The sequence below is a fragment of the Nakaseomyces bracarensis genome (assembly GCF_045282275.1).
Source record: "Nakaseomyces bracarensis strain CBM3 chromosome Unknown Scaff13_0, whole genome shotgun sequence".
Lineage (NCBI taxonomy): Eukaryota > Fungi > Ascomycota > Saccharomycetes > Saccharomycetales > Saccharomycetaceae > Nakaseomyces > Nakaseomyces bracarensis.
This window is the reverse complement of record NW_027263959.1, coordinates 1,316,891-1,343,881: the sequence shown is the minus strand read 5'-3', so window position 1 is coordinate 1,343,881 and position 26,991 is coordinate 1,316,891. Positions and strand designations below refer to the sequence as shown.

The 26,991-nt window shown below is 34.1% G+C and overlaps 10 protein-coding genes across 10 annotated transcripts; 3 read left to right on the top strand and 7 right to left on the bottom strand.

The window, feature by feature from the left end:
- Positions 1-151: 151 nt before the first annotated feature.
- Positions 152-3,667, top strand: RAD5 (DNA helicase RAD5; the record flags this gene model as incomplete). The annotated part of the gene is made up of 1 exon (XM_071054788.1): positions 152-3,667. The coding sequence occupies one exon, from the start codon at positions 152-154 to the stop codon at positions 3,665-3,667; it is 3,516 nt and encodes a 1,171-aa protein (XP_070909481.1).
- Positions 3,668-4,018: 351 nt separating this feature from the next.
- On the top strand, positions 4,019-5,488 carry RSC58 (Rsc58p; the record flags this gene model as incomplete). Its single annotated transcript, XM_071054787.1, has 1 exon — positions 4,019-5,488. The coding sequence occupies one exon, from the start codon at positions 4,019-4,021 to the stop codon at positions 5,486-5,488; it is 1,470 nt and encodes a 489-aa protein (XP_070909480.1).
- A 216-nt stretch (positions 5,489-5,704) lies between these two features.
- SMF3 (putative divalent metal ion transporter SMF3) lies at positions 5,705-7,120 on the bottom strand (the record flags this gene model as incomplete). The annotated part of the gene is made up of 1 exon (XM_071054786.1): positions 5,705-7,120. One exon carries the CDS (start codon positions 7,118-7,120, stop codon positions 5,705-5,707), a length of 1,416 nt encoding a protein of 471 aa, XP_070909479.1.
- A 1,153-nt stretch (positions 7,121-8,273) lies between these two features.
- On the bottom strand, positions 8,274-10,394 carry MLH2 (mismatch repair protein MLH2; the record flags this gene model as incomplete). The annotated part of the gene is made up of 1 exon (XM_071054785.1): positions 8,274-10,394. The coding sequence occupies one exon, from the start codon at positions 10,392-10,394 to the stop codon at positions 8,274-8,276; it is 2,121 nt and encodes a 706-aa protein (XP_070909478.1).
- Positions 10,395-11,431: 1,037 nt separating this feature from the next.
- COX12 (cytochrome c oxidase subunit VIb) lies at positions 11,432-11,683 on the bottom strand (the record flags this gene model as incomplete). The annotated part of the gene is made up of 1 exon (XM_071054784.1): positions 11,432-11,683. The coding sequence occupies one exon, from the start codon at positions 11,681-11,683 to the stop codon at positions 11,432-11,434; it is 252 nt and encodes an 83-aa protein (XP_070909477.1).
- An 887-nt stretch (positions 11,684-12,570) lies between these two features.
- RIC1 (Ric1p) lies at positions 12,571-15,552 on the bottom strand (the record flags this gene model as incomplete). The annotated part of the gene is made up of 1 exon (XM_071054783.1): positions 12,571-15,552. The coding sequence occupies one exon, from the start codon at positions 15,550-15,552 to the stop codon at positions 12,571-12,573; it is 2,982 nt and encodes a 993-aa protein (XP_070909476.1).
- Positions 15,553-15,913: 361 nt separating this feature from the next.
- Positions 15,914-16,297, bottom strand: AFB1 (Afb1p; the record flags this gene model as incomplete). Its single annotated transcript, XM_071054782.1, has 1 exon — positions 15,914-16,297. The coding sequence occupies one exon, from the start codon at positions 16,295-16,297 to the stop codon at positions 15,914-15,916; it is 384 nt and encodes a 127-aa protein (XP_070909475.1).
- Positions 16,298-17,331: 1,034 nt separating this feature from the next.
- RNJ42_04617 (uncharacterized protein) lies at positions 17,332-17,868 on the bottom strand (the record flags this gene model as incomplete). Its single annotated transcript, XM_071054781.1, has 1 exon — positions 17,332-17,868. The coding sequence occupies one exon, from the start codon at positions 17,866-17,868 to the stop codon at positions 17,332-17,334; it is 537 nt and encodes a 178-aa protein (XP_070909474.1).
- Positions 17,869-19,854: 1,986 nt separating this feature from the next.
- On the bottom strand, positions 19,855-23,058 carry TFC4 (transcription factor TFIIIC subunit TFC4; the record flags this gene model as incomplete). The annotated part of the gene is made up of 1 exon (XM_071054780.1): positions 19,855-23,058. One exon carries the CDS (start codon positions 23,056-23,058, stop codon positions 19,855-19,857), a length of 3,204 nt encoding a protein of 1,067 aa, XP_070909473.1.
- A 961-nt stretch (positions 23,059-24,019) lies between these two features.
- On the top strand, positions 24,020-26,440 carry RNJ42_04615 (GATA-type transcription factor; the record flags this gene model as incomplete). Its single annotated transcript, XM_071054779.1, has 1 exon — positions 24,020-26,440. One exon carries the CDS (start codon positions 24,020-24,022, stop codon positions 26,438-26,440), a length of 2,421 nt encoding a protein of 806 aa, XP_070909472.1.
- Between the last annotated feature and the right edge of the window lie 551 nt (positions 26,441-26,991).

Here is a 26,991-nt window from a genome sequence, read left to right as displayed (position 1 = left end):
AAGTTAGCGATGCGATGCGATGCATGCGATGAGCAATTTGATTATTATGCAATTTATTTTTCCAGCATACTATTAAATCATGGGCACATTTATTTAGGAGGTATTTATTATCTGAAAGTTTTTGTATTACCAGAAGCAAAGTATATATATTATGGAAGGTGATGAGAAGAAACGGTTCTTCAAAGATGAGCTGGACTCGTCTGTAGAATTAAGCTTGGCTAATAAATCTTCGTTCCTCTTTGATGCACAGGAACAAGGTGATGAGGAGGGCATTATGATATCAGGTGAGCAAGAAGTGGTGAAAGCTAATGATAACAGTGGTAATACTTTTATTGATCAACTTATTGCCGTTGTTCCCAGTATAGATCAACATCTGGCTAATACTTTGAGTGAAAAATATAAGGATATAGAAGATGGACTAGATTTGGCGTTGTCTGAGTATTTCGATCAGCATCAGGATGATATCCAGATCCTGATGTCGTCACCATCCAAGGTAGCTCCACTAAGTGCTGAAAGAACCCTTGAGGCATCTTCGCAAGGTATTCAAGATGTTTCTGAGATTGTTGAAGAGTCCTCCCCAGTGCCGAAATCGAAGAGTCAAGAGGATAAGATCAAAGCTTTCTTCGGAGCAGGTCACCATAAGAGGAAACATTCTTCTGGTTTGGTTACAGGCGATACTAGTATGCAAAAGAAGAAAGTTGAATGGAAGAAATTTATCGGTTCACTACAGGTTACAGTAATGGTTACTAGGCCATCGATGAGACCTATACCGTATGGTTCACCTTTACTGATTAGAAGATCTAACAACCATTTGTCAGTCGGTAAACTATACGAACAACTAAGTAAGAAGAAGACAGCATTGGCAGCATTTGTGAAAGTTTTTAGCTCTAATAATGACCGTGAAATTGGTAGAGTACCTGAGGATATAGCGCGTATAACATTTCCTTTATTATTACGTGATGAGGTATCCTTTGAAGCTACGATGATATACTCAGGGGATAAGCGACTTAGTATAGGGGATTCTGTGATCGTTCAGTTAGATTGCTATTTAACATCTTTACTATTCGATCCCTCGGCCAAAACCATAGATTCATTTGCGAATAAAAAGCCACGTAAAGAAAGGTTTGGAGCTATTGTTGAGACTGATCAAGAACTAGAAGATCGTACGGTTAGAATGGCACTCATCATGTTATTTGATAAAATACGATTGAAACCGGTGAAGGATGAGAATAAATCACTAGAACAATATGAAAAAAATTTTAATCAAACTGAAGTAGTTGATTTGGACGATGAAGAAAGCTTACAGGAATATATATATCAAGAATCAGAAGATATAGCGGCAACACAACACCAAGAGGAAACTATGGATGTCAATCAATTGACATCTTTTTATCGTGCATCTCAATCCTCAAAGAAACTTGAAAATCTTCAAGAGACAGAACCACCAAATTCCTTGGTAAAGTTAAATCTAAGAAAATATCAAAAACAAGGATTGACCTGGATGCTTAAGAGAGAAGGTGCATTGAAAACTGATGAAGTTTATGATAATGAAAGTAATGATGATACAGCACTGAATCCTTTATGGAGGCAGTTTATGTGGCCAAAGAATATGTCTTGGACTGCGCAGAAATCTAGTGAACAGGAGGAATATGATATCAGTTCCATTTTCTTTTATGGTAATCTTTATACTGGTGAATTTTCTCTGAAAAAACCTACCTTGGATTCTTTCAAAAATGGTGGTATTTTATCTGATGAGATGGGGCTTGGTAAAACTATCTCGGCGTTGTCACTTGTACTCATGAGGCCGTCAGACAACTCGAAAACAGAGCAACATTTATTTAATGATGAGAATTTGAACGCTGATAGTGAAGATATCGTAGAAATCTCCCATTCTACGAAAGCATATGCTTCAAAGACAACTCTAATTATTGTTCCAATGTCTTTATTAACTCAATGGAGAGATGAATTCCTTAGAGCTAACAATTGTTCTGACTATACATGTGAACTGTATTATGGTGGTAACGTCAGTAGTCTGAAGGTATTATTGACCAAAAATAAAAAGCCACCTACTGTGGTACTGACAACATATGGTATTGTACAAAATGAATGGACGAAAATTGCGAAGAACACTAACACCGAACCTAATGGTACATCTTCCTCTGGATTATTCTCAATTGAATTTTTTCGAATAATATTGGATGAGGGTCACACAATTAGGAATCGTTCTACTATAACTTCAAAGGCGGTATTTGGATTATCTGCTAAATATAAATGGGTTTTAACAGGTACTCCTATCATCAACAAATTAGATGACCTGTATTCCTTAGTTAAATTCCTAAAACTTGAACCTTGGTCTCAGATAGGGTATTGGAAAATGTTTATCACAACTCCATTCGAAAATAGAAATTTCAAGCAGGCTTTTGATGTTGTCAATGCAATTATTGAGCCCGTAGTATTGAGGCGGACTAAACAAATGAAAGATGTTAACGGTAAACCACTAGTGGAATTACCTCCAAAAGAAGTTATAATTGAGAAGCTGCAATTCAACAAAAAGCAAAAGTTCGTGTATGAGGAATTATTAAAACGAGCTGAAAAATCCTTCAAATCGGGTTTACTAAGTGGTGATCTGCTTAAGAAATACTCGACAATTCTGGTCCACATTTTGAGATTACGACAAGTTTGTTGTGATAGTTCTTTGTTAGGAACATTAGATGAAAACGATGAAGATCTGGCAACCGGGAATAACAAGCTGATAGCCGAATCTACTGATGTTGATGCATTGTTGCCATCCGATGAAGATCAGTCTAACGAGGCAGCATTCACAGACGATGAATTACTTACGGTATCTTCTAATATTTCCAAGAAATTTATTATAGACGGACAATTGGCGCCACTTGAATGTTCTATTTGTACCACCGAACCTATTGATCCATCGGTTGCTGTCATTACGGAATGTGAACATGTTTTCTGTAAAGAGTGTTTGGAAGAGTACGGTTCATTTCAAAAGGAGAAAAGTTTGGAACAGAAGTGTCCCAACTGTAGACGTGATTTCAGCATGAAAAGACTATTTACCTTAGAAAAGGGAGAAGAAGGGCACCAAATTCCTGTTTACTATGATAGAAATGATAGACCATCCAAACTAAATGCTTTACTAAAACATCTCCAACAATTACAAGACCGTTCTGCTGGTGAACAGGTTGTCGTATTTTCACAGTTCTCATCCTACCTAGATATCTTGGAGCAACAGTTATCGGAAACATTTGCTCCAGAAAAGCTAAAAGTTTACAAGTTTGATGGTAGACTTTCCTTGAAAGATAGAACCTCAGTACTCGAAGAATTTAAGATTAAGGATTACAGTACTCAAAAAGTGTTGTTACTTTCTCTGAAGGCTGGTGGTGTGGGTCTTAATCTGACTTGTGCCTCATATGCTTTTATGATGGATCCTTGGTGGTCACCGAGCATGGAGGATCAAGCTATTGATAGAATACATAGAATCGGTCAAGCCAATAGTGTCAAAGTGTACAGGTTTATTGTTGAAGGTACGATCGAAGAGAAAATGCTAAAAATCCAAGAACGAAAAAGGACACTGGGAGAAGCTATGGATACTGATGAAGATGAAAGACGTAAACGTAGAATTGAAGAAATTCAGATGCTGTTCCAGCAATAAATACTATCTCAACAATATATAATTATGTTATCTTCGTGTTGCTCTGTTTATATTTGTCATATAATACGATGCACGTCAAAATACCGAGCCTTACCAAAAAAAAAAAGCTGCGTAAAATGAATGTCTAAATTGAATACATCGATTAAAGGTTATCGAATTTAAACTATAAAAGACATCTAATCCAAAATATTCCTGCTTCTTTGATTTTCAACCATTGTACATATATTATAGTACTGCGCTACCGAAGATAATACTCCGATTCTTATTTCAAAAGATAAAATAAACGAACATCAGAATATATCAACAAAAAGAGAACAAAGAATCACAGACTTAATAAAAAGTGAAAGGAGTATGACGGATAATCAAGAGAATCCAGATGTTGTAAATGATTTGATAAACAATTTGTTTAGGATCTTTCGTGTTGCGGGTGCCAAATGTGGAATTCTTGATGAAAAGTTTCCTGCAAAGTTTCATGAAAGTGACCCATTAAAGTTATTTGAATCCTATACAAAATTTTTGAAGCAGAGGAGTGATGTTGATGGAAGTATAAAAAATGAGGATAATTTACCAATGACTACTATTACTGAAAGGCACGAAAACAATGAGTATGATCCTAGTAACGGTGGTCTATATAAACTTTACCATGACATGAAACTAGTATGTATCATGCTAATACATTATTATCCACAAGGATCTAAAAAGTACCAAATGATTGATAAGTTCTATAAGTTTGCAACAGAACTCATTCTTCGAGAAGCTTATCAACTAGGTGCTCAACTGGTGTATGAATCCCCATTGGAGGAGGAAGAGAATGAACTGTTAAGAAAGGATAAAAATGAGCTTGAGAAGGCAATCGGTGCGGACTTCATTAAAATTGCAACAAATTACACAGTGCCCGTAACGGAAACCTACCATATAAGCACGAAGGATATGGAGTTATTTTCTTCAATAATTGAAAGATCAGAGATAGATTATAGACCACATGAACTTCCAAACTCAAATTTTGAAATAAATAAAATCATACCACAGACAAATGTCTCTGAGGAAGCCCCAAGACTAGGGTTTTTGGCTGCTAATACAAGTGGGATTCCTGATCCTACCCTTCCTCCAACAGAAATGATGGCTAATTTTCTCCATCCTAATTGGTACGCTCTCCCTACCACAGTTTGGTTGAAGTACAATGATTTCAGTTCTTGGGCACCAGCCTTTAACGAAAACGGGACAGTTTTGGGATCTACAAAAAAGGGTATTATTTGGCTCTATAGAGTTGGGTATTTGCAAGAGTTAAAGAAGAAAAGAGAATCTATTGAAAACGAAAAGCGTGAGGATATCAAACATTTAGAAGGTCGCAATGGAAAGGATATTGAGGTAACTGCTGATATTGGTGAAATCAAATCAGAAAATGAAAAAATCGGTGAACCAAAAGAAAATGATAAGGAAGATGACAACAAGGGTGATTTTGATAATAAACCAATAAAAATCGAAAATCTTTTTGGTTGGTCGCCAAATAACCAACTGGACAGATCAGATATAGAAATGATTAAGAACGGTAAATGCAATGATCTTTTGGACTCGACTATAAAAAGTATTAATGATTTGAGAACGAAACGTATTATGAAAAGGATTAGCGAGCCAAGTGAAGAGGAAAGAAAGTTATATTTTAAATCGCGTTTGATCTTAAAAGAAATTATGCTTGTTAAAAAAGAGGAAAAGCTGAATCTTTCGAGACATAATTCATTTCCCATTATTCAAGTTAATTATAATGGTTCGATACCTGTTGTTAGAACCCAGCCAGTGAAGAAAAAGAAGTACAAAAGGTAAATGCCTCCTTATGACTTTAAATAGGGAAGAAAAAGATGCTATGATATAATTGCAATACTTATATAGTCTTATTATACTTGTAACTTTAATTAATTTATGATAAAAAAGAGCAAAAATGTGAAATGAAAGATAAAATAATGAATGTTATTTATGCAGAAAAAAAGAATAATCTCTTCACATCAAAAAAGCTGACTGTTTTTTAATGTGGTAATTAATTCAGAAATGGACATCGGCACCATTTAACCAGGAACCGACTAAGTAACAATTTAGTCCCCCAATTAAAGCCCACACACTAATAGCAGTCCAAGTGAGTAGTCTGCTGTTAGTGAAATCTTTAGTAGTTGTCTTGGATTTGTTGTTTAGAGGTGTAGTTTCATCAATGGTATCAACATCAGATTCATGTAAGTGATGATCCTCTACAGTCATTAAGGATCTATTTGCAGTGAAGTAAATCAGAGGTGCTGATACAATTGGTAGAATCAAAGATAAGACAACCTGAGAAAAGTTTAGAATATCAGATATACCACGTTCACCAAGAGTCATCGTTACCAATAAGCATGGAACTATGGCGATCAACCTGGTACATAACCTGGTGGCCCATGGAGATAATGACCATTCTAGGAAACCTTCAGAGACAATTTGACCTGCCAAAGTACATATAATACCAGCAGATTGACCAGAAAACAACATAGCAGCAGCGAAGATAAGCCCTGCAGCAGGTGATATGTAGTGTACTAGTAAGTTGTAAATGGAAAGTAAATCAGCATCCTCAGCTTCTGGTTGACCAGCCAACGTAGAACCTGCAACGATTAAGATAGCAGAATTTACGAAAGTAGCGATCAAAAACAAAGAAATAATAAGTTCGGCGTAGGAGTAGTTCAACGAATATTTAATAGCACTCAAACTTGGTCTTGGTCCTACCTTACCGTACTTCTTTATATCATAATCATTCAATCTTGGCTTCACCAAAGATGACCCCAAGTATAAAGAATGTGGCATAACAGTAGCACCAAGAATACCTAGAGAGATATACAGCGCCTGTTTTTCCTTGAAGATTATAGGACTTGGTGCGAATCCGCCAAATAATTCTCTTTTATCTGGAACACTAATCTTAAACAACTCTAAGACGAAACAGCCAACTGTGCAAATGACTAACGTACCGACAAACAACTCGAACATTCTGACCTTCTTCATGGAGTTACCATCAGGTCTGTAACACATCAATATTATCAAGACATCTAAGACAGTCAATATCACACCAGTAGTCAAAGGGATATGAAACAGAATCTGTAACGCTATGGCTGTACCGACAACTTCAGCGAGGTCAGTGGCGATGATAGCGATTTCAGCAAAGAAATATAGGACGTAGTTTAGTTTTTTAGGTAGGTTCCTCCTACAGTTCTCAGCCAAATCATACCCTGTAACAGTTCCTAACTTGACACACAGACATTGTAATAGCACTGCAAATAAGTTAGATACAAAAACTGAGAATAGAAGCTTGTATTTGTACTGGGCACCACCCGATACACTGGTGGAATAATTACCAGGATCCATGTACGCCACACTGACCATTATACCGGGCCCGACAAATGTGGCAAATTTCTTTAATATATCTATAGTTTTAGGTAACATTTCTTCTTCTTTTGTTTTAACTTTTGTTGTTATTTTGTTGTATATTATTATTGTAATAAAAAATAAAAAAAATTTATTGTTTTAAATGAGAATAAAATTATTTTTTTTCTTCCTCAAAATAGAAAGATGACTAAGTGTACACTTGATATGTACTTGCAATTTATTGGTCTTATATTAATTCCCCTTAACCTTCTTTTTTAATAATCTGCTTTTAGTTCTTTATTTTTAAAGAAGTAACTGGTTATATATGTAGTTGATTTATTCTGTTTTATTTTATTTTTAGTGCTCGTTAAATAAATAAAAGGTGTATGACAGATTAAGAGAGTTCTTATTAACTGAGCTTTACGTTTTCTTTTTCTGTTTTTTTTTTTTCTTAGAGTAATAAGCTTTTATCTTCTGTCCATATATTTCTATTCGGAAAATCCACCTTCAATTTTCAGTTGTCTGTAGTAGTTTTTTCCAGTCTATTCAGTAGTATAAATATCTTATATGACTACGAGAGCTTTGTACACTACCTTATAACGTTTTTAAAGGGTGTCTGGAATTATTAATACCTTTAATATGCTTATTTCACATCATCTCACATCCTTTCGATAACTTTTATTTTTTTTAATTTTTTTTCACCATTGCTCTAATCGCCTGTAGAGCTCCCACATCGAGATATTTTCTCATTCATCCAGAGATGGTACCCTTGTAAATTATACTAATCTAAAATACGATCGAGCTGCAGGGTTTTCTGAGACTCATAACAACAACAAAACTTGGAAGCACCGACGGCTCGTACCTTTCATTTATTTTCTTTCTTTTTATTCCTCTTCGCTACATTTTTATATTGAAATATGCTGATCAAGAAGGAATTCACTGCGCAATATTCTGAGTTAACAGAATCTGATAAAAAAAACTAGACCCTTATCTGTAGAATCGGTGCTGACGTGGATGTGACATTCTTTCTTTCTTTTTGGTAGAGGTTACCCTAATCCGGGTGCAGTTTACAGTTCAATGACACATCCATAATAGGATATTGGTAAACAGTAATTAGTAATTGATACGCGTCATTTTTTTGGATAATAGTCGCGTAATATTTTGATTACTTTGGAAAATACCAAGTGTTTTGGAGTATAGATAGTGAATATTAACTAGATAGGAGGCATTGCTATTTAGTAAGTTTACGCCATCCCTCTGGTGTTTCTGTGACTATTACTTCAAATTTATTAGCTTTAGTTGTGGCCCATACATCTATGGCCTGTTGATCATCTTCTAAAGGGCTTCTTGTAAAGTGATAAGTACATCTAGTAGCTAGATTGTTAGTATATTCAGAAAACATAGCTATAGTTCGTCGGTTATTACGTTTCTTGATTGGGCTATCTAATAAACTTTTGCTTAATGGAGCTCTCTTGATATGACCTGATATGGGTAGTAGCTTGGACTCCTGTGATGCCGGGGTCTCTGAACATATTTTTCTAGTTGAAGGCTGTAGATATGGTTCATATTCTCTATCGGGAGTTAAAGATTCTGTTGAGATGTTTTTTGCGATTCTTTCATGTCTGTTTCTGAGCAATGTACTTCCGTCCTGTGTATTCCTATCCTGTGTATTCCTATCCTGTGTGTTCCTATCCTGTGTATTCCTATCCTGTGTATTCCTATCCTGTGTATTCCTATCCTGTGTATTTCTATCCTGTGTATTCCTATCCTGTGTATTCCTATCCTGTGTGCTCTCATAATCTTCCATATCGTCAATAAAATCCCCCTCTACGTGTAACTCTTGTGAATAGTCTGGACGATCCCTTTGAACTGACCTTGTATTAGATGATGGCACACTAGAGGTATTACTAGTAGTATTAACGGTGATCGTATCGTAATTACTCTCGAGACCTATTAGTTTCTCCTCTTTCTCGAAAAGCTGTACCAGTTCTTCATTTGTTCCATCACATAGTAATGTTACATCAGCCTGGTCTTCAAAAGAAAATTTAGTTCCCTTCCCCAAGGGTATGTTATTATCTACTGCTGTATTATTATGGTTTTCCAGCTTGTCAGCCTCAGATTTGTGTAAGTCACTATCGGCTCTCTCCTCAGGTTTAGCTTCATCATCCAGAATTGTTATGATCATTGGGGATTGATCTTCCGCTTGTGAATCTAGCCTCATTTCATGAAGAGAAGGAGCATTAACAGCGGAATTCTCAGGATTGATATTCAGTGTCTCTCTGAGGAACATCTCAATTATTTCTTTCATCTTATTTAAAGTAGCTGCTTCATCATTAAACAAAATATCATTTTTTTCAGGTTCAATGTTAACATCGACTAGTTGAGTCGCGCATTTAATGTTCACATACCAAATGTTAGGTTCAAAAAGCTGTAATTCTTTGTAGATAGAGTTTATCATCTTATCGAATACTTTTCCGAAGGCTAAATTTTTGGATAAAGCTCTATTATTCACAGACAGAAATTTCATCTTGTGTTTTATATTTACAACATCTGATTCAGGTGACATAGTTGGCAGGATAATCTCAAGTTTTATGTTGTCAGTGATCTCAAGGTCAGTGAACTGTACGAAATTAACACTTATCGGTTTCCTCAGCTTATTTATCAGGGAAAGCGTGCGGACTTTTGTCAATCTAGACGCTATTGAATGTTGGAGTTGGCTGCTCGCTACACTACCGTTTTTATTAAGTGCTACTAGTTCTAAGCTGAATCGTATAGTCTCGAAATTCAACACATAATGGGATAGAAGTAACTTGAATTCATCAATGATTTTACGCGCACGTTTTGAGTTTTCAATATATCTTGACTTTAACCCACCTAACAGATTCCATATAGTTACAGTGGTCCCCGTAGGGCACGGTACCTTTTTTTTTGTTTCTTCTTTAATTGATCCATTTCTATTGAGAAACCACCTCTCACCAAGTTTCTCATCGCTACATTTCGTTTTGATCTCCATTCTTCCAACCTCACAAGAAAGATTAGCGAGTAGAAATAACGCTTCACCTCTAAAACCCAACGTTGATACAGAAGATAAATCACTGATATTTGTAATCTTTGATGTGGTATGATTTAAGCACATCAATTCTCTATCTATCGTAGCAACCCCGTCACCGTCATCTCTAACCGATATGTAATCACATCCTCCTGTTTTTGCATCGATACTGATATAAATATTCTTTGCATTCCCATCAACACTGTTATCTATCAACTCTTTAACAGCAGCCATAGGGCCAATGATAAAAGAACTAGATAATATTTTCCATTTTGAATCTGCATCTATCTCATGTATTGCCATGGTATTGTAATTTACTGATATGCTATAAGGCCTTCTCGACAATAATTATGTTTTACTACTCAGATCAAATAACAAATATTAAAGATATCTTTCATTTGAAATATAATTGCTGCAATGCTTCACTACCTTCAAAGTTTTTTTTGTCATATGATATTTTGCTTCCCACTTATTTCTTTGCAATGATTAACCTTACTTTTATCATTGGATAATTATGGTGTCAAAATGATATGATTTATCAATGAGCTATGTCAAAATACACATTAAAAATAGAAATTTTTATGCAGTGAGTTATACTATAAAGGTTCTTTCGAATTTAAGCAGTTTGACAGAATTCAAATAGATGAGTTTTTAAAAAAGTAATAAATGGACGCAACCGGAATCGAACCGATGACCTCTTCCTTGCAAGGGAAGCGCGCTACCAACTGCGCCATGTGCCCAATTAAAAGTTATGCAGTCTATTAAGCGATCAAAGAGGTTACCAGCAAGTACTTACGGACCTTCCTAATATCTAATGTGCAAGAAATGAGCTAAGAGAGGTTACATCCAGAATGTTAATGTTAGGTATTAATTTTTTATATTGAAATATATATTTTTTCTGATAGTTAAAAGAATAAATAATATTAGACATGAGTTTTCTTTATGTCAAATAATAGAAAGATAATGATTATAATGTTGAATATAGAATAAAAGAAAATATAATTCTTGGGCAAATCGATATTGCTTCGTATATTTGTAATTTTTGTGATTTTTTGTTATTTTTTTGTTTTTTCATTCTTCCACTCTCATCAGAGTTAGTGGAGTATTATAGAAAAAGGTTAAACGTTGAATACTATCAATAAAATAAGAGACCTTGTTTTTAAAAAAAGAAACATTCATTCAAGTTCTTTTGTAAAAACTTTCATGTTGTAGATTGAAATTATTGTATCAATTTAAATTTTTTTCCCTATGGATGGAAGTGTTTACCACAATTTTTTTTTATAATTTGTATTGTTTATAGTATGATCAAAAAAAGAATTGAAGTATCAAAGAAACCCAATTCATTTATCATCCTCAGCACTGATATCACCAGCAAAGATACCCTTTTCTCTTTGGTCATCCCACTTCTCGACCCAATCAACTGGGCATAGAGAAGAGTAAGTCTTCCAGAACACTTTGCATGGAGCGAAGTCCTCACCTTTCAAATTGATACACTTGTGGTAGTCCACATATGCCTGCCAGCAGTGTCTAGTTTGGTTTTGGTTTGGGAATCTTGGGTCGAAACCGACTGTGTGTAATGGACTATCTGACATTTTTTTTTCTATTGTTTTATATTAGTATTTGTGTTGCCGTTATGAAGAATCTAGTTCCTAAAAGTAAATCAGAAATAAAAACAAAGAATAAGTATAATGGACACCGATAAGTAGATTTAATTATTTAAAAGAAGCACGCAAATGATTGAATATAAAACAAGGGAAAAAAAAACTAGTTATTCTATCTTAAATTTATATTCAAGTCTGTCAGTAAAAAAAAAATAGAAAAAACATAGTAATAGGCCATTCGTGCTAATGGGGGAAAAGGTAAGAAATGCATGTCTTCTTCCCATTCATTGGGCGATGAACAATCATTTGGTGTGAACCAGGCAATCGAGCCCTATGTCCCCTTCTGTGTACCAATGAAAAAAAAGCCCTTGTATACCCCTTCGAGAAAGTGAACAAAAAAAAAAAGATTGATATTCACAATACAACCGGTTAATCCGCCTGCCGAAGGATAAAGGGACATTATTAGCCAGAATGAAATAGTATAAAGACTATGTAGGGATTTATCGGTTAGTTCTTTTCTTTCCCTAATCTTGTTACCCTCCTAGATTCCCATATTACATAGAACATGCGTAGCACCAAGCAAAAGCTCTTACCCGGCAAATAAGATCCATTGTTGCGATGTGCATCACTTTGTAAGTATTATGACTATAAAAGGAATCGCAAGGACTGCTCTTACACCTGATTGGACAGGTGTCACATGACTTATTGAGTAAATATGGTCATGTGACTGCCTTAACTATATTACAGGTCGATAGATGCTAAATACTTTGAGACATTATTACAGTATTAACATATACATTACCGGATCCATATTTTTCATGCAATTAAAAATAAAAAAACTAAATACAGAAAGACAAAAAAAAAAACAAAAAAATGGTTTACTTTGCTAAGATAACTGAAGCTTTTGCCAAAAGGTCCGTATTGTTTTCCTTATCTAGGGCCTTTAGAAGCCTTAATAGTTGTAGGCAGAGATCCCATGCCTCTGTAGCTCTTGAATAATTTGTTTCTTTTGCTGCCGAATTCACCAGTAAGCGGCAAACATTTAGCATCAGTTCTTCATCCTTTAATACGTCATCCATAGTGGCGTTTTGAAACTCAGCTGTATCACTCTCTTCTTCTTGAATATTTTCTAGAACATCACCTTCACCAAAGTTCAGGAATACTAGTAAAAGCACACCTAACATTTTTGCTTCTTCGTGTTCTATACAGATTGCTAGAAGTTCTCTTGGGGACAACTTTAAGCCATCGAACAATGTTTTCCAATTTCTCATTTCACTCTTCCGTAAACAATTCGATACTATCTCCAACATGTCACTATACCTGGAAATTTTGCCATGGGATAACGGCTTCTCGTTAAGTAGCATTATTAGGTCAAGTACCCTATCTATTGGTTGTCCTTCCATGAGTTTTAGCGATAATATCTTCTCCAAGGCGAACTTATAGTGTCTTAAACTTGAGTATTGGTGGCTTATCTCCTCTAATTCAACTCCAGCTTCAATTTTTTTCTGAATTAGTTTGTCTAGATGACTAGTATTTTTAACAATGAGTTTTGAGAAGCAAGAATTGAATATACAAGTCTGGGATTGGAGAATTGCGGCATCAGCAGATATACAAACAGGATAGTTATCTTCATCAACTGGGAATGATAGAGTGGGATCCTGTTCATCCCATAAGTTGCCTAGATTATAAATAATAAATTGATCCTCTTGAACCAAAAAGATATCTTGCTTCACAACATCTATTAATTTGTCGACATTCTTTATTAGCTGGGTGCTTTGAAAGGTACCATCAGACAGTTTTGCAACTTTATAGATCATATCCGCAGAATGGAATAGGTAACCATCTTTGAGAGAAGTTATCCACTGGATTCCCTTAGAACAAATAGCTTCAGGGATCTTTAGAGTTGTATACTTATGCACGTTAACAATGGTATTGAATCCCATCTGTAGTACTCTCGATATCACATCAAACACCAAAATCTCAGAATTAGTAACGAGAAATATTTCGGCAGTCTTGAAATATCTCTCAGATGATGGCAGTTCACTTTCTTCCAATTCTCTATTTTTCATTTTCAAATATTTATACTTATAGTGAGTATTGACGAAGAAGTTGGTTATCTCCATCGTTTCAGGGATTTCATATTCCCAGGTCACTATATCATCCAATTCAAAATTATCCAGCTTTTGAAGAGGAATATTAAAACATTTTAATAAGAAAGTATCAGAATTATACTCTTTCATGAAGCATACTAAGTAATTACTAGCTATCCAATTCATATCAATTATATCACAGTCATTAAATTGATACCATAAATTAGTTTCTAAATTCTGGATTAAAAGAGTACTCTTGTTAGAAATATTGATAGCCACCATTTTTAAGTTAGTATTGATTTTAATTTGAGATATACTGTTATTCAATGATTTAGTTGGTAGTTTTATGGTTTGTAACATCGTTCTATTCAATGGCGAATCGCCTGAAGATGAATAAAATTGTATATCATTATTATTATTCGCTACAACCGAAACCTTGGGGACTCTATAATCAAAGTTAGATTGTTGGTACTCTAGCCACAGATGCCATATATGATATTCACCAGAATGAGATGTAATAACAAGCGTTTTATCGATATACATCAAATCTGAGAAATTAATATCATCAGTTTTTGCAGTCGGGGAAAGGTCATCATCAGATATCGAAGAGAAGAGTTTGTTACCGAACTTACTGAAGAAATATACGTTATTAGCCTCTGATATAATGATGAAACAAGAGTCACTCAAACTTTTGCATAATTTAATATTATATTGGAGCTTTTTTTCGAAGATAAATTCTTCCCGTTCTGTACAGAAGTAATGTAGAGAGTTCTTTGCGACTAATATTATCTTCGTGCTCATAGTAATAACGTTAACAAAAGTATCAGCAATTTCTTTCGTTAATTGAAATTCTATTGTTTTTTCTTCAAGGTTTACTTGGTATATTGTGCAATGGAAATTTATTGGATCTTGAGAAATAACATAAAACTTGCCATTACAAGTACACATCTTTTTCCCATCCGTTATATCTACCAGTGTGGCACTGTTGAACTTGAAATCTACCAATCTTAATAATTGTACCTTATCAGGAAATAGAACTAGAATGCTCTCTTCATATTTCCGATCATTATCATTGATAAATTGCTTAAAACCTAAAAAGTCTACAATGTCGAATTCGAATTTAAATACTACCTTTAAGCGTAGTTCCAACTTCTTCACAGGTAATTCATTAATATCCTCATCCTTAGAAGATAAAAATTGCAATATGCCTTTCTCCTTATTCAATATAAACCCGTTTTGGATAACCTTAGAACTTTTATTCTTATCGAAAACAGTCAATGTGTCATCATCCAGATTTGCATCATAAGCCGCAGACTCAAACTCATTTATTTGAGAAACGTTAATTATCGGTATACCGTAGTCCTTGAATATCGACTCACTAGTTGAATTTCTTAACACTTGATATGCTAAAGCGTAGTTCTTATCTGTTATTAGATAAAAAACTAGCTTGCCTTGGTACCATGACATATAAGATGGCGGTTTGTTATCACTGACACCTTTTACCCTATCTTTGAAAGCAATTGATGGTACTAATCTTTTATTATATCCTAATTCCTCTAATGACTCTTTCGTTCTTTCATGGGCTGCAACAAGTGCGAATGGTTTGAAATTATAAACTAGGGCCCTGGTAGCTGTAATCATAATGACTACATTGGAATGCGGCAGAGGGATGGTGGCTAATATGTCAGTATCGTTATCGAGATTTTCTCTTTCGGTTTCCCTATCAGGAATATTGAATCTCTGTGGAGGCGATACTGGCCATAGATGCATTGTTATCTCCTAACTTATTTTTAATGCAGGTATAAATCTTCTCAAAAAAACAATAGTGATAAAAGGAGGCCTTCTGGTAAATTTGTAAGTAAATTGACTTATTAGCCGAACTCTCTTACTATATATTAGAACTGTTATATCTTTACCCTTTTTGCTTAATACGTCCGATATCTTCAATCTTTTCCTCGCCCTTCGGCTCCTTAAAAGTTGACTTATGTACAATTTTAAAGCTTTAAGCTTATATTTCAATGCGGGATGTTTAGGATTAGATACACAGATAATGTTCTACAACTTTTCAATTTTATCATTTCGATAACTATTCATTTGAAAATTGAGCGATACACACTATATATATCAGTATTTAGAGTAATACTATATTCACCAAAAAGCAAACGCTACCTAATGGTATAATTAGCTTAGAAGCTTTATTCGTACTCCCCGTATTTGATGGTTTTGCGGTATTATTATTCGATACTGTCGATATACTTGTAGTCTGTTCTGCCTCTGCTTGTGTAATGAAATCCTCTGGCAGGTACATACGAGGTTTTCCTGCTTTCGATAATATCGATGTATACCATGGAAAAGCTGTTACAAAAGTTTGAAATGGGGTAAACGGGAAATACCTAATAATGTCTGACTCCAGGTCAGCAGTACTTGGTAAAAAGGCTAGATGATTATAGTAATCAGCCACATCTTGCGGAAATGTTAGATGGTTTTGAATCATATATGATGTATATTCAGGCATCTGTTTTTCAAAGTCTTGGAAGAATAAAACCAGGAACAAAAGATCTGCTTCAGCCGCCTTTGATTTTGCTTCCAAATCATTTCCGATACAATAGTGTAATAATAATAAAAGAGTCACTATTAATTTCATAGCTGATGAAAAATTAAAATGGTTTTGATGTATAGAGACTTCTTAATCAAACCATCGGAAGACTGAAAAGGAGCTGCTTTAAATTTTGGACAGCCTAAATTTTAATACATTGAACTATTTATATCTTTTTCACTAGATATAGGATAAAAGAGCTTAGAATATTCCTTTTGTTCATTTTTTTTTATTATTGAGAGGAATGTAGTATAAATGTATACATATAATATTATGAGGAAGTGTTAAAATGACTAAGAAATATTAGGAAATATTCTTAACAACATTACTAAAACCTCATATACTTCACAATTGAAGCAGTATAGATATGAATTTTGCTATTTTAGGTGTACAATAAGCTTTTTATTAATAATTTTCAATTTTAAATAGAAAAAAAAGAAATTTTTATGATTTTTAGGGGAGGTGATGAGCTTTTTAATTCCTTTAGAGGAAGATGTATTATAAAAGTGCCATGACAACATCTAATTGTTGATGTTGCAATATTATTCAGTTGTTAAAAAAAAATTAAGAGTTCAAAAGTAGATATTACAAAATGCAGCGTAATTTATTTATGATATTTTTCTTTTTGTTTTGAAATGCATTTATTGTTGTATATAATTCATATTCATTTTATTATAAGTATGTACCAAAAAATGTTCTGAATAAAAATAATGCTTAATAACAATATAGAAACATTAAAATAGAAAGATAGAAAGCATAATTGTGTGATGCAAATGCTAAAGGAATAAAATTACAATTTTTTGTTTATGGAAAAAAAAAATCTTTCTTCAGATAGATATGAGATGATTAACTGTATTAATGAACGCAGAAGAGGTAGTGATTCTAATTGTATGTTTGTTTTTAAATTTTTTTTGCATGTGTTTGTTTGTAGTAATGATAGATATCCCAAGTTTTTAAATTAATAACGAGAGTAATGCAGTAAGCAGTAATGAAGGTGCGGCCAAAGAGGAGCCCATAGCCGATAAAGTCTTTGTAGAACTTAGTGTTGATGCTGAAGCTGATGAAACGGAAGAGGATTCCAAACTTGGGGATGTAGCAGACACTGGTGACAGGCCGGCAATGACACCATTAGTTCTCTCATTAGATGCAGATGTGCTAGACAATGAAGATGTTGAAGACAAAGATGGTGAATAGAAAGAGGTGATTGATTTTTCAGTAGATGGGGTAGTAACAGCATCAGTTTGAGATGAAACTGGTAATGGTACTGCTATGTTTGTAGTCTTCATATCTTGTCCATTCAGAAATTCTGATAAGTCAGAAGATTCGTTATCTTGACCCGAAGAGGACTGTGAAGCTACGAGTTTCGAATAACTTGGAATCAGAGAAGAAGGAATATATAACACTTTACTAGGAACTTCCTCCCTCTCATCATAAACAATAGCTTGTGCATAAATTGCGAATACTGCAATTTTTAACAGTATAGAGAGCATAGTTGTAAATGGAAATGTGTAGTTCGTATGATGTTGTTGCTTTTTTAAAATAGTTTGTATTTTTAATTTGTATTGGTTTGTGTGGCTCCTATTAGTTAATTAACTGGATAGAAATTGTATGCCTCGTTGTTGTCGTTGTTTCTTTAATCTGTGGGTTTTTTATATAAATATGATAGTAGTTAAATTTGAATCAAGAATGAAGTAAGAAAGAAAAAACCTTTAGCTATTGAAAAAAAAACTACAATTAATTAATTCGATTTAAATTAACACTTATGTTGAAGGAACCAGAAATTTACGAACGTCAGTTGACATAAATCATTTGTGGTACACTTTTATATTATTACAAGGATTCAAATTTAAACGTTACTATCATTGAAAAGAAATCAAAGAAAAAACCAGTTCTAGGTGATTTCTTGGAGTTTTTTTGGTAAAAGTTTTTGATCTTCTTTTATAAAAATATACTAAGGAACAGCTGTACGGAGAAATAAGATGAATCGGATTTAAAAAAATTAAATAAATAAATAAAAAAAGGTATTACGCCATTACGGATCTCTTACTATTCAAGCTCTCTACAGCCGTTTCTGTCCTCAGAGTTGATATAAATAGCCTCGGCTTTACATTTAAATAGTTATTTGATCTAAGAATTCATCGTGGTGAACTCTTTTTTCTTTTTGTAACTGGTGCCCATATGGGCATAAATTGTTTTAATAATTTCTTTTGTTTATGTTTACTTTTTTTTTTCTGGTTTTTTTTCCTTTCTGGTTGGGCTTTTTTATCAATATGAAGAAAATTCGAGCATACGACAAATCTTTCAATTCGTATCAGTAAAATTGAATATATTGTGTGTGGTTTATACGCAGTCCAAAAGTATTTGCTTGTATAGTCTTAGGGCAATTGTCTTGACAAAATAGTTTAGACTCCCCTCCCTCAATTTCTATGCCAATTAAAGGAATAGAAAATATCACCAAAAAAATATCTTAATGTTTTTTAGATCTAATTAGTATATTACTACGAAATATTCTTAGTGCTGAACTTCTGCCGCACTACGGTACTTAAAAGAGCGCACGGTAATTCCATACCCAATAGAAAATTTTTAAGAAAAAAAATTGATTTTCGTTTTTTTTTTGTATTGTTCTTATTGACAGAACCTTCAGATACTTCTTAATTTCTTTCTTTTTTTTATTTTTCCTCTCTAAATGCAGGAGAGATCTCAAAGTTTTATTCTTACATTTCCCTCGAGATAAATCGGGTTTCACTGTTTAAGTAATCGGTGCAGGCCCCTTTCTTTCTTTTTTATCTAAAAAATAAATAAAAAATAAATTTGGGGCAACCGCACAAAAGACGGGCATATAAATTTTTTTTTATATGTTTGTTTATGTTTTTTTTAATTCATACTTGTCAGAAAAATACGTCATTTTTTACTTAGTAATGGAAATAAAAAAAAGCTTTTTTCTTGGATGACGTAATTATTGGAATAAACGGGAATTTGTGAAGTTTCACAAAATAAACCATAATATCTCTCACTGTACTTAGGTCCGTCTTTGTAGTAATCTTTATTATTTGTTTTTTTATAGGGGAGGAAGTGGTGAGATGATTTAGGGGAATTTTTACTGGTTTCATTATGTCCATGAAACCAATACACCAAATACTTTGAATAGCCGCTGAGTTGTTATTTTTTTTGTTAGTTTTTGATAGATTAACAATAATGAATTGTACTTCCTGAGTCGCTGGCTTCTAAAAATATAGCTGTCATGTGACCTTTTGTTGATTTATTTTTTCTTTCGGCTCTTTTTCATCCATTGGTGTTACGGTACAAACACTCCATTGTGACCATTTGTCGACAAAACATTAAAAGTAAATGGATAAAATGTTTTCGAGTATCTATCATATCTTCAATTTATTTTTCGTAGGGTCTAAAAGGTTAGTTCTTTGAAAATTGCCATTCACTCAATTAAAAATAAATAAACAAAGATATAATTTTACAATCTATATAGACAGGTATCTTTCCATTAGACTATTAGCGAGTTCCATGTTACCACTTTCCTGGTAGATTAATATACTGTTATATGCAGCGTGTTTTTTCAGAGCAGTGCTTTCATAGTTTTCTAGCACCTTTGTATAATAATCTACTGCTATTGAAACTAATCCAATCAAGTGGTATGCTCTTCCCATGTTATAATCAGCTTCTTGTTTCTCCTTTTCAGTATACATAGATCTTCTAATGTCATAGTAACGGTACAGATATCTTAACCCATGAAGTAGTTGGAAATGCCTATTAGCTGTCAATCTCTGCATTGAACGGTGCATGTGTGCAAGACCCATGAGTAAGTTTACCATAGGATCATTCGGAATTTCTTTTTCTAAAAAGGATAAATATTGAAGTGCTGATAGGAAACCTCTACTACTGTATAATAATACAGCATAAATGTAGTATAAATAAGGAGAAATCTTTTTATCTGGGTTATTCACTTCTTTATTCGTTAAGGAAGCTTGCCCTGTAACGTGAGTATCATATCTGATACTATCAAAAGCCTTTAATTGTCTTAGAAAAAACTTTTGTTGAACAGTGGAACTGAGGATATTTAGAGCATCTTGACCATGTGCTAAAGAATACATAAATACTTGCAGAACTTTCCTGTTAAATTGGAATTGATTTAATAAACTTCTAAGAGATTCTGTTAGTTCTGCTTCATTCCTGTTTTCAAGAAGGATTGCCAGCTTAACAAATTTCATAATTTTTGCACGTTCGGAATCTTGAAAGAAGACATTAACTTCTTGTGCTGTTTCTATTACACTTAAACCGTCTTCAACGCTTTGGTATTTAGTTATCGCTAAGGATAGCTCCATAAATAGCTCAAACCATTGATCGTATGATAAACCTCTTAATTCTGTTGTAGACGATAATATTACTCTCTCTTCCAGAACTGGGAGATCACTAACAAAATTTTCTCCTTCTACTAATTTCGAAAGTTGCTCAATTTTATAATCAATAGGGGTTGTAAACTTCTTCGTCCGCTTTATAATACCAACAAACCGTTTTGATCTACTTTTAGCAAAAAAGTTCTTAACACTCGAAAATATATCAATCAATTCAGAAACTGTATCTATCCATTTACCAGTATCCTCCTCAGATCCCATTAACATCCCTTCTTTGTATTTATGAATAGTTTCATACTTTTTTATGACCTTTGATCTCATCTTTTTCTCTCGATCAAGCCTCTCCCTTTCTGCGTCTAAGGGCGTTCTTTTTTTCTTTGGATTGAATACCCTATATTTACTGTCCTCTAGTAAAGGTTTTTCTGAAACATTTTTATCCTTTCTTGTGTCATTTGAAGATCCAGCGGCAGGTTTAATGGTTTTTTTGTTTTGATCGTAGAGTTCCTCAGCCTGACGTTTTCTTCCTTCTATAACATCAACCAACAATTCTTTAAAGATAGTTTTATCATTTAGGTAATAACAAATTTCTGCCAAATTTAATTTGGCTTCCATGTCATCTGGCTTCAACTCCAGAACCTTTTCACCATAAAACCTAGCCATTTCATAGTCCTCAATCTCTTTATAACATCTCGTTAATGGTTCATACATATTAATAATAGACCATTCTTCGCTGGAAACAAGTGGTGAGAAGAAATCGATAGCCTCTTTAAATTTTTCTGCCTTAGTTAAGGCATTACCAACTTCAAAGTATAAATCAGTCACATCAGCCAAAGACTCATCATAAAGAAATTGAAAGTGGTTTAATGACTCCATCACATTATCATTTTTTAATTGAAGCAGACCCAATCGTATTCTAATATCGATAGGCATGGAATACGATTTTTCTTTTTCGAGACTAGGGAGTGAATCATACCTAGCGTTTTTAAGGCGCCTATCATCAAATTCGGAGTCATCAATAACATCTTCCCAGAATATCTGATCCTCCCTATGTTGGATCCAACGAGCACACCGTTTGATAGTTGCTATGCTATCTTCACGTTTATGATTACTTTTCAGATACAATTCTGCCAGAATATTCAAAGACGACCAATCAAAAAGAACACATTTGTACTTCCTATTTATTCTTGTTAAATCAACTCCTGGATATAATTGTTGTTCTTCTGGATCTTGTAAATCCATCATCTCTTCATCATCAATTTCATGGCTGCTAGAATCATTATCATCATCATCTTTTATCACCTCCTCTTCTTCATCCGAGGAATCAAATACGTTTTCTGATGCTCTTAAAATGGCTTCCCGTCTTTTAACATTCAATTCAAAATTTTTAGTGTAGAGTTCAATAGCTTTATCGGCCTTATTATAATCGACATATAACACTGCGAGTTCTTTTAATATATTTCCATCCCATGGATTCCTAGAATGCAATTTTTGAAAACCATCCAAGGCTCTTGCTATCTGTCCCGTTTGCTTATATAATAGTGCTCTTCTGTAAACACATTCCCATTCCTCTTTGTTAAGATGAATTACTCGCGAATAACAATAGATAGCCTGCCTAATATGTCCTAAATCCTGTGAAAGAATTGCAACAATCTTCCAAAATTCCCAATCTGATGAATTTAAATGTGCTGCAAGAAACCAAGAATTACAACAATCATTCATACGACCCTGAAGTTGATAAATGTCACCAAGTGTTTCATACGCTGCAAAATTTCTAGGATCCTTTTTAATAACTTCATTAAATAATTGTTCTGCTACTTGTAGATTCTGCTCTACAAAGGCTTCATTTGCTTGGGAAATTAGTTGTGCTACTTCTGGATCAACAGTTTTAACTCTAGCCAAAGCTTTTTTCTTACCTTTTTTCTTATTCTTTTTTCTTTTTACTTTAAAGTTATGAGCTTCTCTAATTGCATCCATAAAATCACCTTCTTCATCTTCATCTTCATCAAGCATATCTTCAACATCTGTGAAGACTGCTAAGAGCGAATCTTCCCCATCAGATCTTGGTCCATCATAATCATGATCGTTAAGAGCAAATTGTCTGTTATTACCTTTATCAGATTCAAGCATCTCCCTTAATCCATCTAAGTTTTGGTACATTTCTTCTTCCTGCTCGTCAAATTCTTCAGGTTCATGACTCTGCTCCTGATTCTCAGATCCTTCCCTTACAATTGAATAGCCGGATTCAGATTGGTAACCTTGATCACTTTTACCACTACCATCTTTAGTAGTATTAGTAGCGTGACTTTGAGTCATATCAAATGATTAATTTTAGTAATATCTTCGATATATTAGGGCTTCTATATACAATATGCTGCTCCTGATATAACCTTATTCAATACATCTCATTATATCACTACTATCTGTTTTATTTTCGCGTCTATCCCATTCAGGGTTCGAACTGTGAAAACTTGGCTTTCAAAAGCTATTCCATTCAATAGTACTGACACACGAAATAAATCACATGTGTTAATTCAAAATTACAAATTCAATGTTTAAATCATAATTCCAATAATTCTGTCTGTTGAAGTTATCAAAGTTCTTTAGAAACCAATGCCAGACACATACTTCCTTTAAAATGTTATTCGTATTAGTAAAAGAATTGGAGTTCTGCTACTTAGACTAAGGACACAGTCGTTAGCAAAAATTAATTTATCCAAAACAACTTACGTTTTACCTATTATGTATGTTTTACCTATTTAAACAGCACTAATTTAGAAAATTTCCCTTTAAATATCAAGTAGAAATTCAAAATTATTATGCGACTAGGAATTAAAATTTAACTAAAAAAAGGGTAATATTCCCTATTTAAGTGACAAGGAATTAATTCAAACTAAGAACTGCGCACATCTTTTCATGAAAAAGGTAGTGTATCTTAGAAAATTAGGTCTACAGATGTAATCTTAATGAAGATAATATCATTACAAGATAATTTCTTTTTGGTATATATAGGTTGGGACAGAGATTCATTAAAGTAGTTTTTGAAGTTTTAATTCATTCATAAACAACTATTATTTTACAAATCATTTTAGGTATTTTGTTTTCCATAGTTTAAAGGTTTTTATATTATTCACTATTTTTTTTTCGGTGTAAAATTAGATATACTTTAGACAGGTAATTGATATTTGCACAGTACGGAATAAATTGTTATTTAAACTAACAATTTTAGGAACTTTTAGAGGTTCTTCTTAACTTCGCATTTTATGAAAAATTAGGTATGAGCAGAATCTCTAATATTATTAATACTCCCGCTGAGGAGTCCGAGAATGCCGCCTATGAAATATCAAGTAACACGAACCAGCACAGCCAACCCAACATTAATGTACCTAGAGTATTCATCAAAAGAAGGATCATGAATGCTGTAACACCTAGAAAGGTACAGGAGCAAAAAGGTTACCTCCTTATACCTCAAAATGCTGATTTTCCCACTTTACAGTTGCCGCTTAAAAACTATGGCTCCGTCTCTGAAGGCTTTTCATCATTAAGATACAGTAATCCAGACTCCCATGTTATATCTGATATGGAAACTGACAAATCTACAAACCCACAGATAGAAAGTTACGAGAATACAAGCAAATTGAAAGAATCTACAGAGCTACGCCCATTAACAAAAAAGGTCTTCGCTATACCATCTGGAATATTTGATCCAAATATAAACAGGCTCAACAAGAACTCATTTCCAAGGTCAATTGATGCAAAGAAACTAAATAAAGATAAAGATTTATCTGTTGAGAAAACTGATAATCATGATAATAAAAACAACAGCGACAAAAGCAGAAGCAACAGCGAATCAACTGACTCGATTATGAAGGCGGCTGAGCAGCTAATCAACCAGGATGACGAGAAAATAAACCAACACTTCCAGAAAGAATTTTCAAAGATAGTAGAGTTAAATGGACAAATTACTAGAGATTTAGCCCACTGGCCAATGCATCGGCTATCTTTGAAGAAAAGAGGCGTAGTATCACAAGGAAGTTCTCCTACTGCTTCTCCTCCGGACATTTATAGGACAAGAAATAAAAATCTTTTAATCGATATGATACCTAGCAAAAGCTTAAGTCACACAATAAGAAGAGCCATAGAACTGGAAAAATGTTTGCATCGGTTAAAAACCTTGAAATATTCCCTAGAGAAGGATCCTAAGAAGATTATTGAAGAACAGAAGTCCTCTAATTCTAGTAGACCTTTGTATAACAAGAAATATCTTGGCGCAGATAACCAACAGAAAAAAAGAAATAAAAGTGAGTTGGATGAAGAATTGAATTGTTTTGACGATCGAGAAGATGATATATTAAGGATAGCAAATTTCCATTTCCCTCCCAAACCAAATGAGAATTATAATACCATAACAGGCAAATTTGAGAACAAAATAATCACACCAGAACGGCAGCAGCTTTTTCCTCACCCACCACCAGCGTTAATACCGACATTAAAAAATTACAGAATGCCCTCCAGTGTAGTAAATTACCATCCGATGAGTATACATGCATCAAGTTTTTCTGATCCCACAGGAATGCGTATGACAAGACCATCTACTATAAATGAATATCAGCAGCCTTACTATCATCACCATTTGCTCCCAATCCCACACTTGCAAAATAATTCTATAGGATTGCAACAAAATATACCGCTACCGGCTGCTACTACAGCCAATATTAACGAAAAAGTGTATCAGCAAATTAATATATTTGAGTCTACACCAACAAAATTACCACCGTTTGCACCTTCACATTCACACTCTGTGTCAGCAGATGACCCATCCCATAGTCAACAGAACTATTCACAAAGTGGCTTAGTCGGCAGCTCAAATATTGGATTCACCAGTGATCTCATCGATGCAGACAGCGATAGTTACCGCTCCGCAGCAACCGTCAACGAGAAACCCTACCAGTTTTTAACTGTAAAGCCTAGTAATACTGCCGCAAAAAAAAATGCCAAGAGCAGTAATTTCCAGTTTCCCAACGCATCTTTAAGTGGGGAGAGACAAATTCCGTACGGAGGACATATGTTTTCCTCCTCGGGACTTTCTGTTAGATCTGGTGTTACTAGCGGGATCGCTCTGGAAGAAGGGACTGGTTGTGTTGTTGAGAATGAGGGAATAGATGAGAGTCCCCACCGTGCTAGTGTGCCAGATAACAAGAGTGGTGTAAGGCCCATAATACCAAGTAACTTCAAGATCAGAGGTCGGGGCAAAGGAAAAAAGAAGAAGAAGCCTGAGATCACACGTTCGAATAAGAGGGTAGACAGTGCTAGGGTGGGAAAAAAAGAACTAAGAAACAGAGCAGGTAGCTCAAGACAAGGGAGTAACCATGAAACTCGTTTCGACTCGCAAAGATCCGGCCATATGGTTTGTATACATTGCGGAGAAACAGATACACCAGAATGGAGACGAGGACCTTACGGTAATCGCACTTTATGTAATGCATGTGGACTATTCTATCGGAAACTTACTAAAAAGTTCTCTACGAAGTTCGGTAATCTATATATGAGATACAGACAACTAAGTGCTCCTCATGACCGCAGAGTTCCTCTAATTATTGATGTTCCAACTAACATAGTCCAAGAATTTGATAACGACGACACGATAGACGACAAATACTTCTCAATTCTACCACCAGAACACGAAAGACACCAATAAGTAGCAATTAGTTAAATAACCTAATCAAAATAATATTTGAAAAAAAAAAAAATGTTAGCTTCATTAGTTCCATTAAAACATCCGGCATTAAGAAATTAAACGCCGTGATTCTTTCTTTAAGTCATCCACGTTTCTGGGTGGACTAGGTCTTCATTTAGGGTTATTTGTCAGCTGTCTTTACTTACATTGTTTTGTATACGGGTGAAATTCTTAAAACAATAGAACTCAAAATGGCAACTACCAGGAGTTGACTCCTCTTAGCATCCGACAGCTAGGGTTTAATTTTCTGGTTAGGGTTCTTCACTATGCCACACAGTAAGTTACTTTCCCTTTGCCGGGTAAGTAAAAACTCTACTATGAGGAAGGAGTTAAATTCCATAAACCCGCAATTTCTTAAAGGGTTCTCATAAAATGGAAAATCAATGTTAGGTTGGAGTAAGTATTTAAATATATATATACCGACTCCGAAGCAAGCGATTAACTATATTCTTTACAAATAATTAGAATTGTAGATTCTTAAGTTGTGAACTAGGAATATAAGTAAGACAACA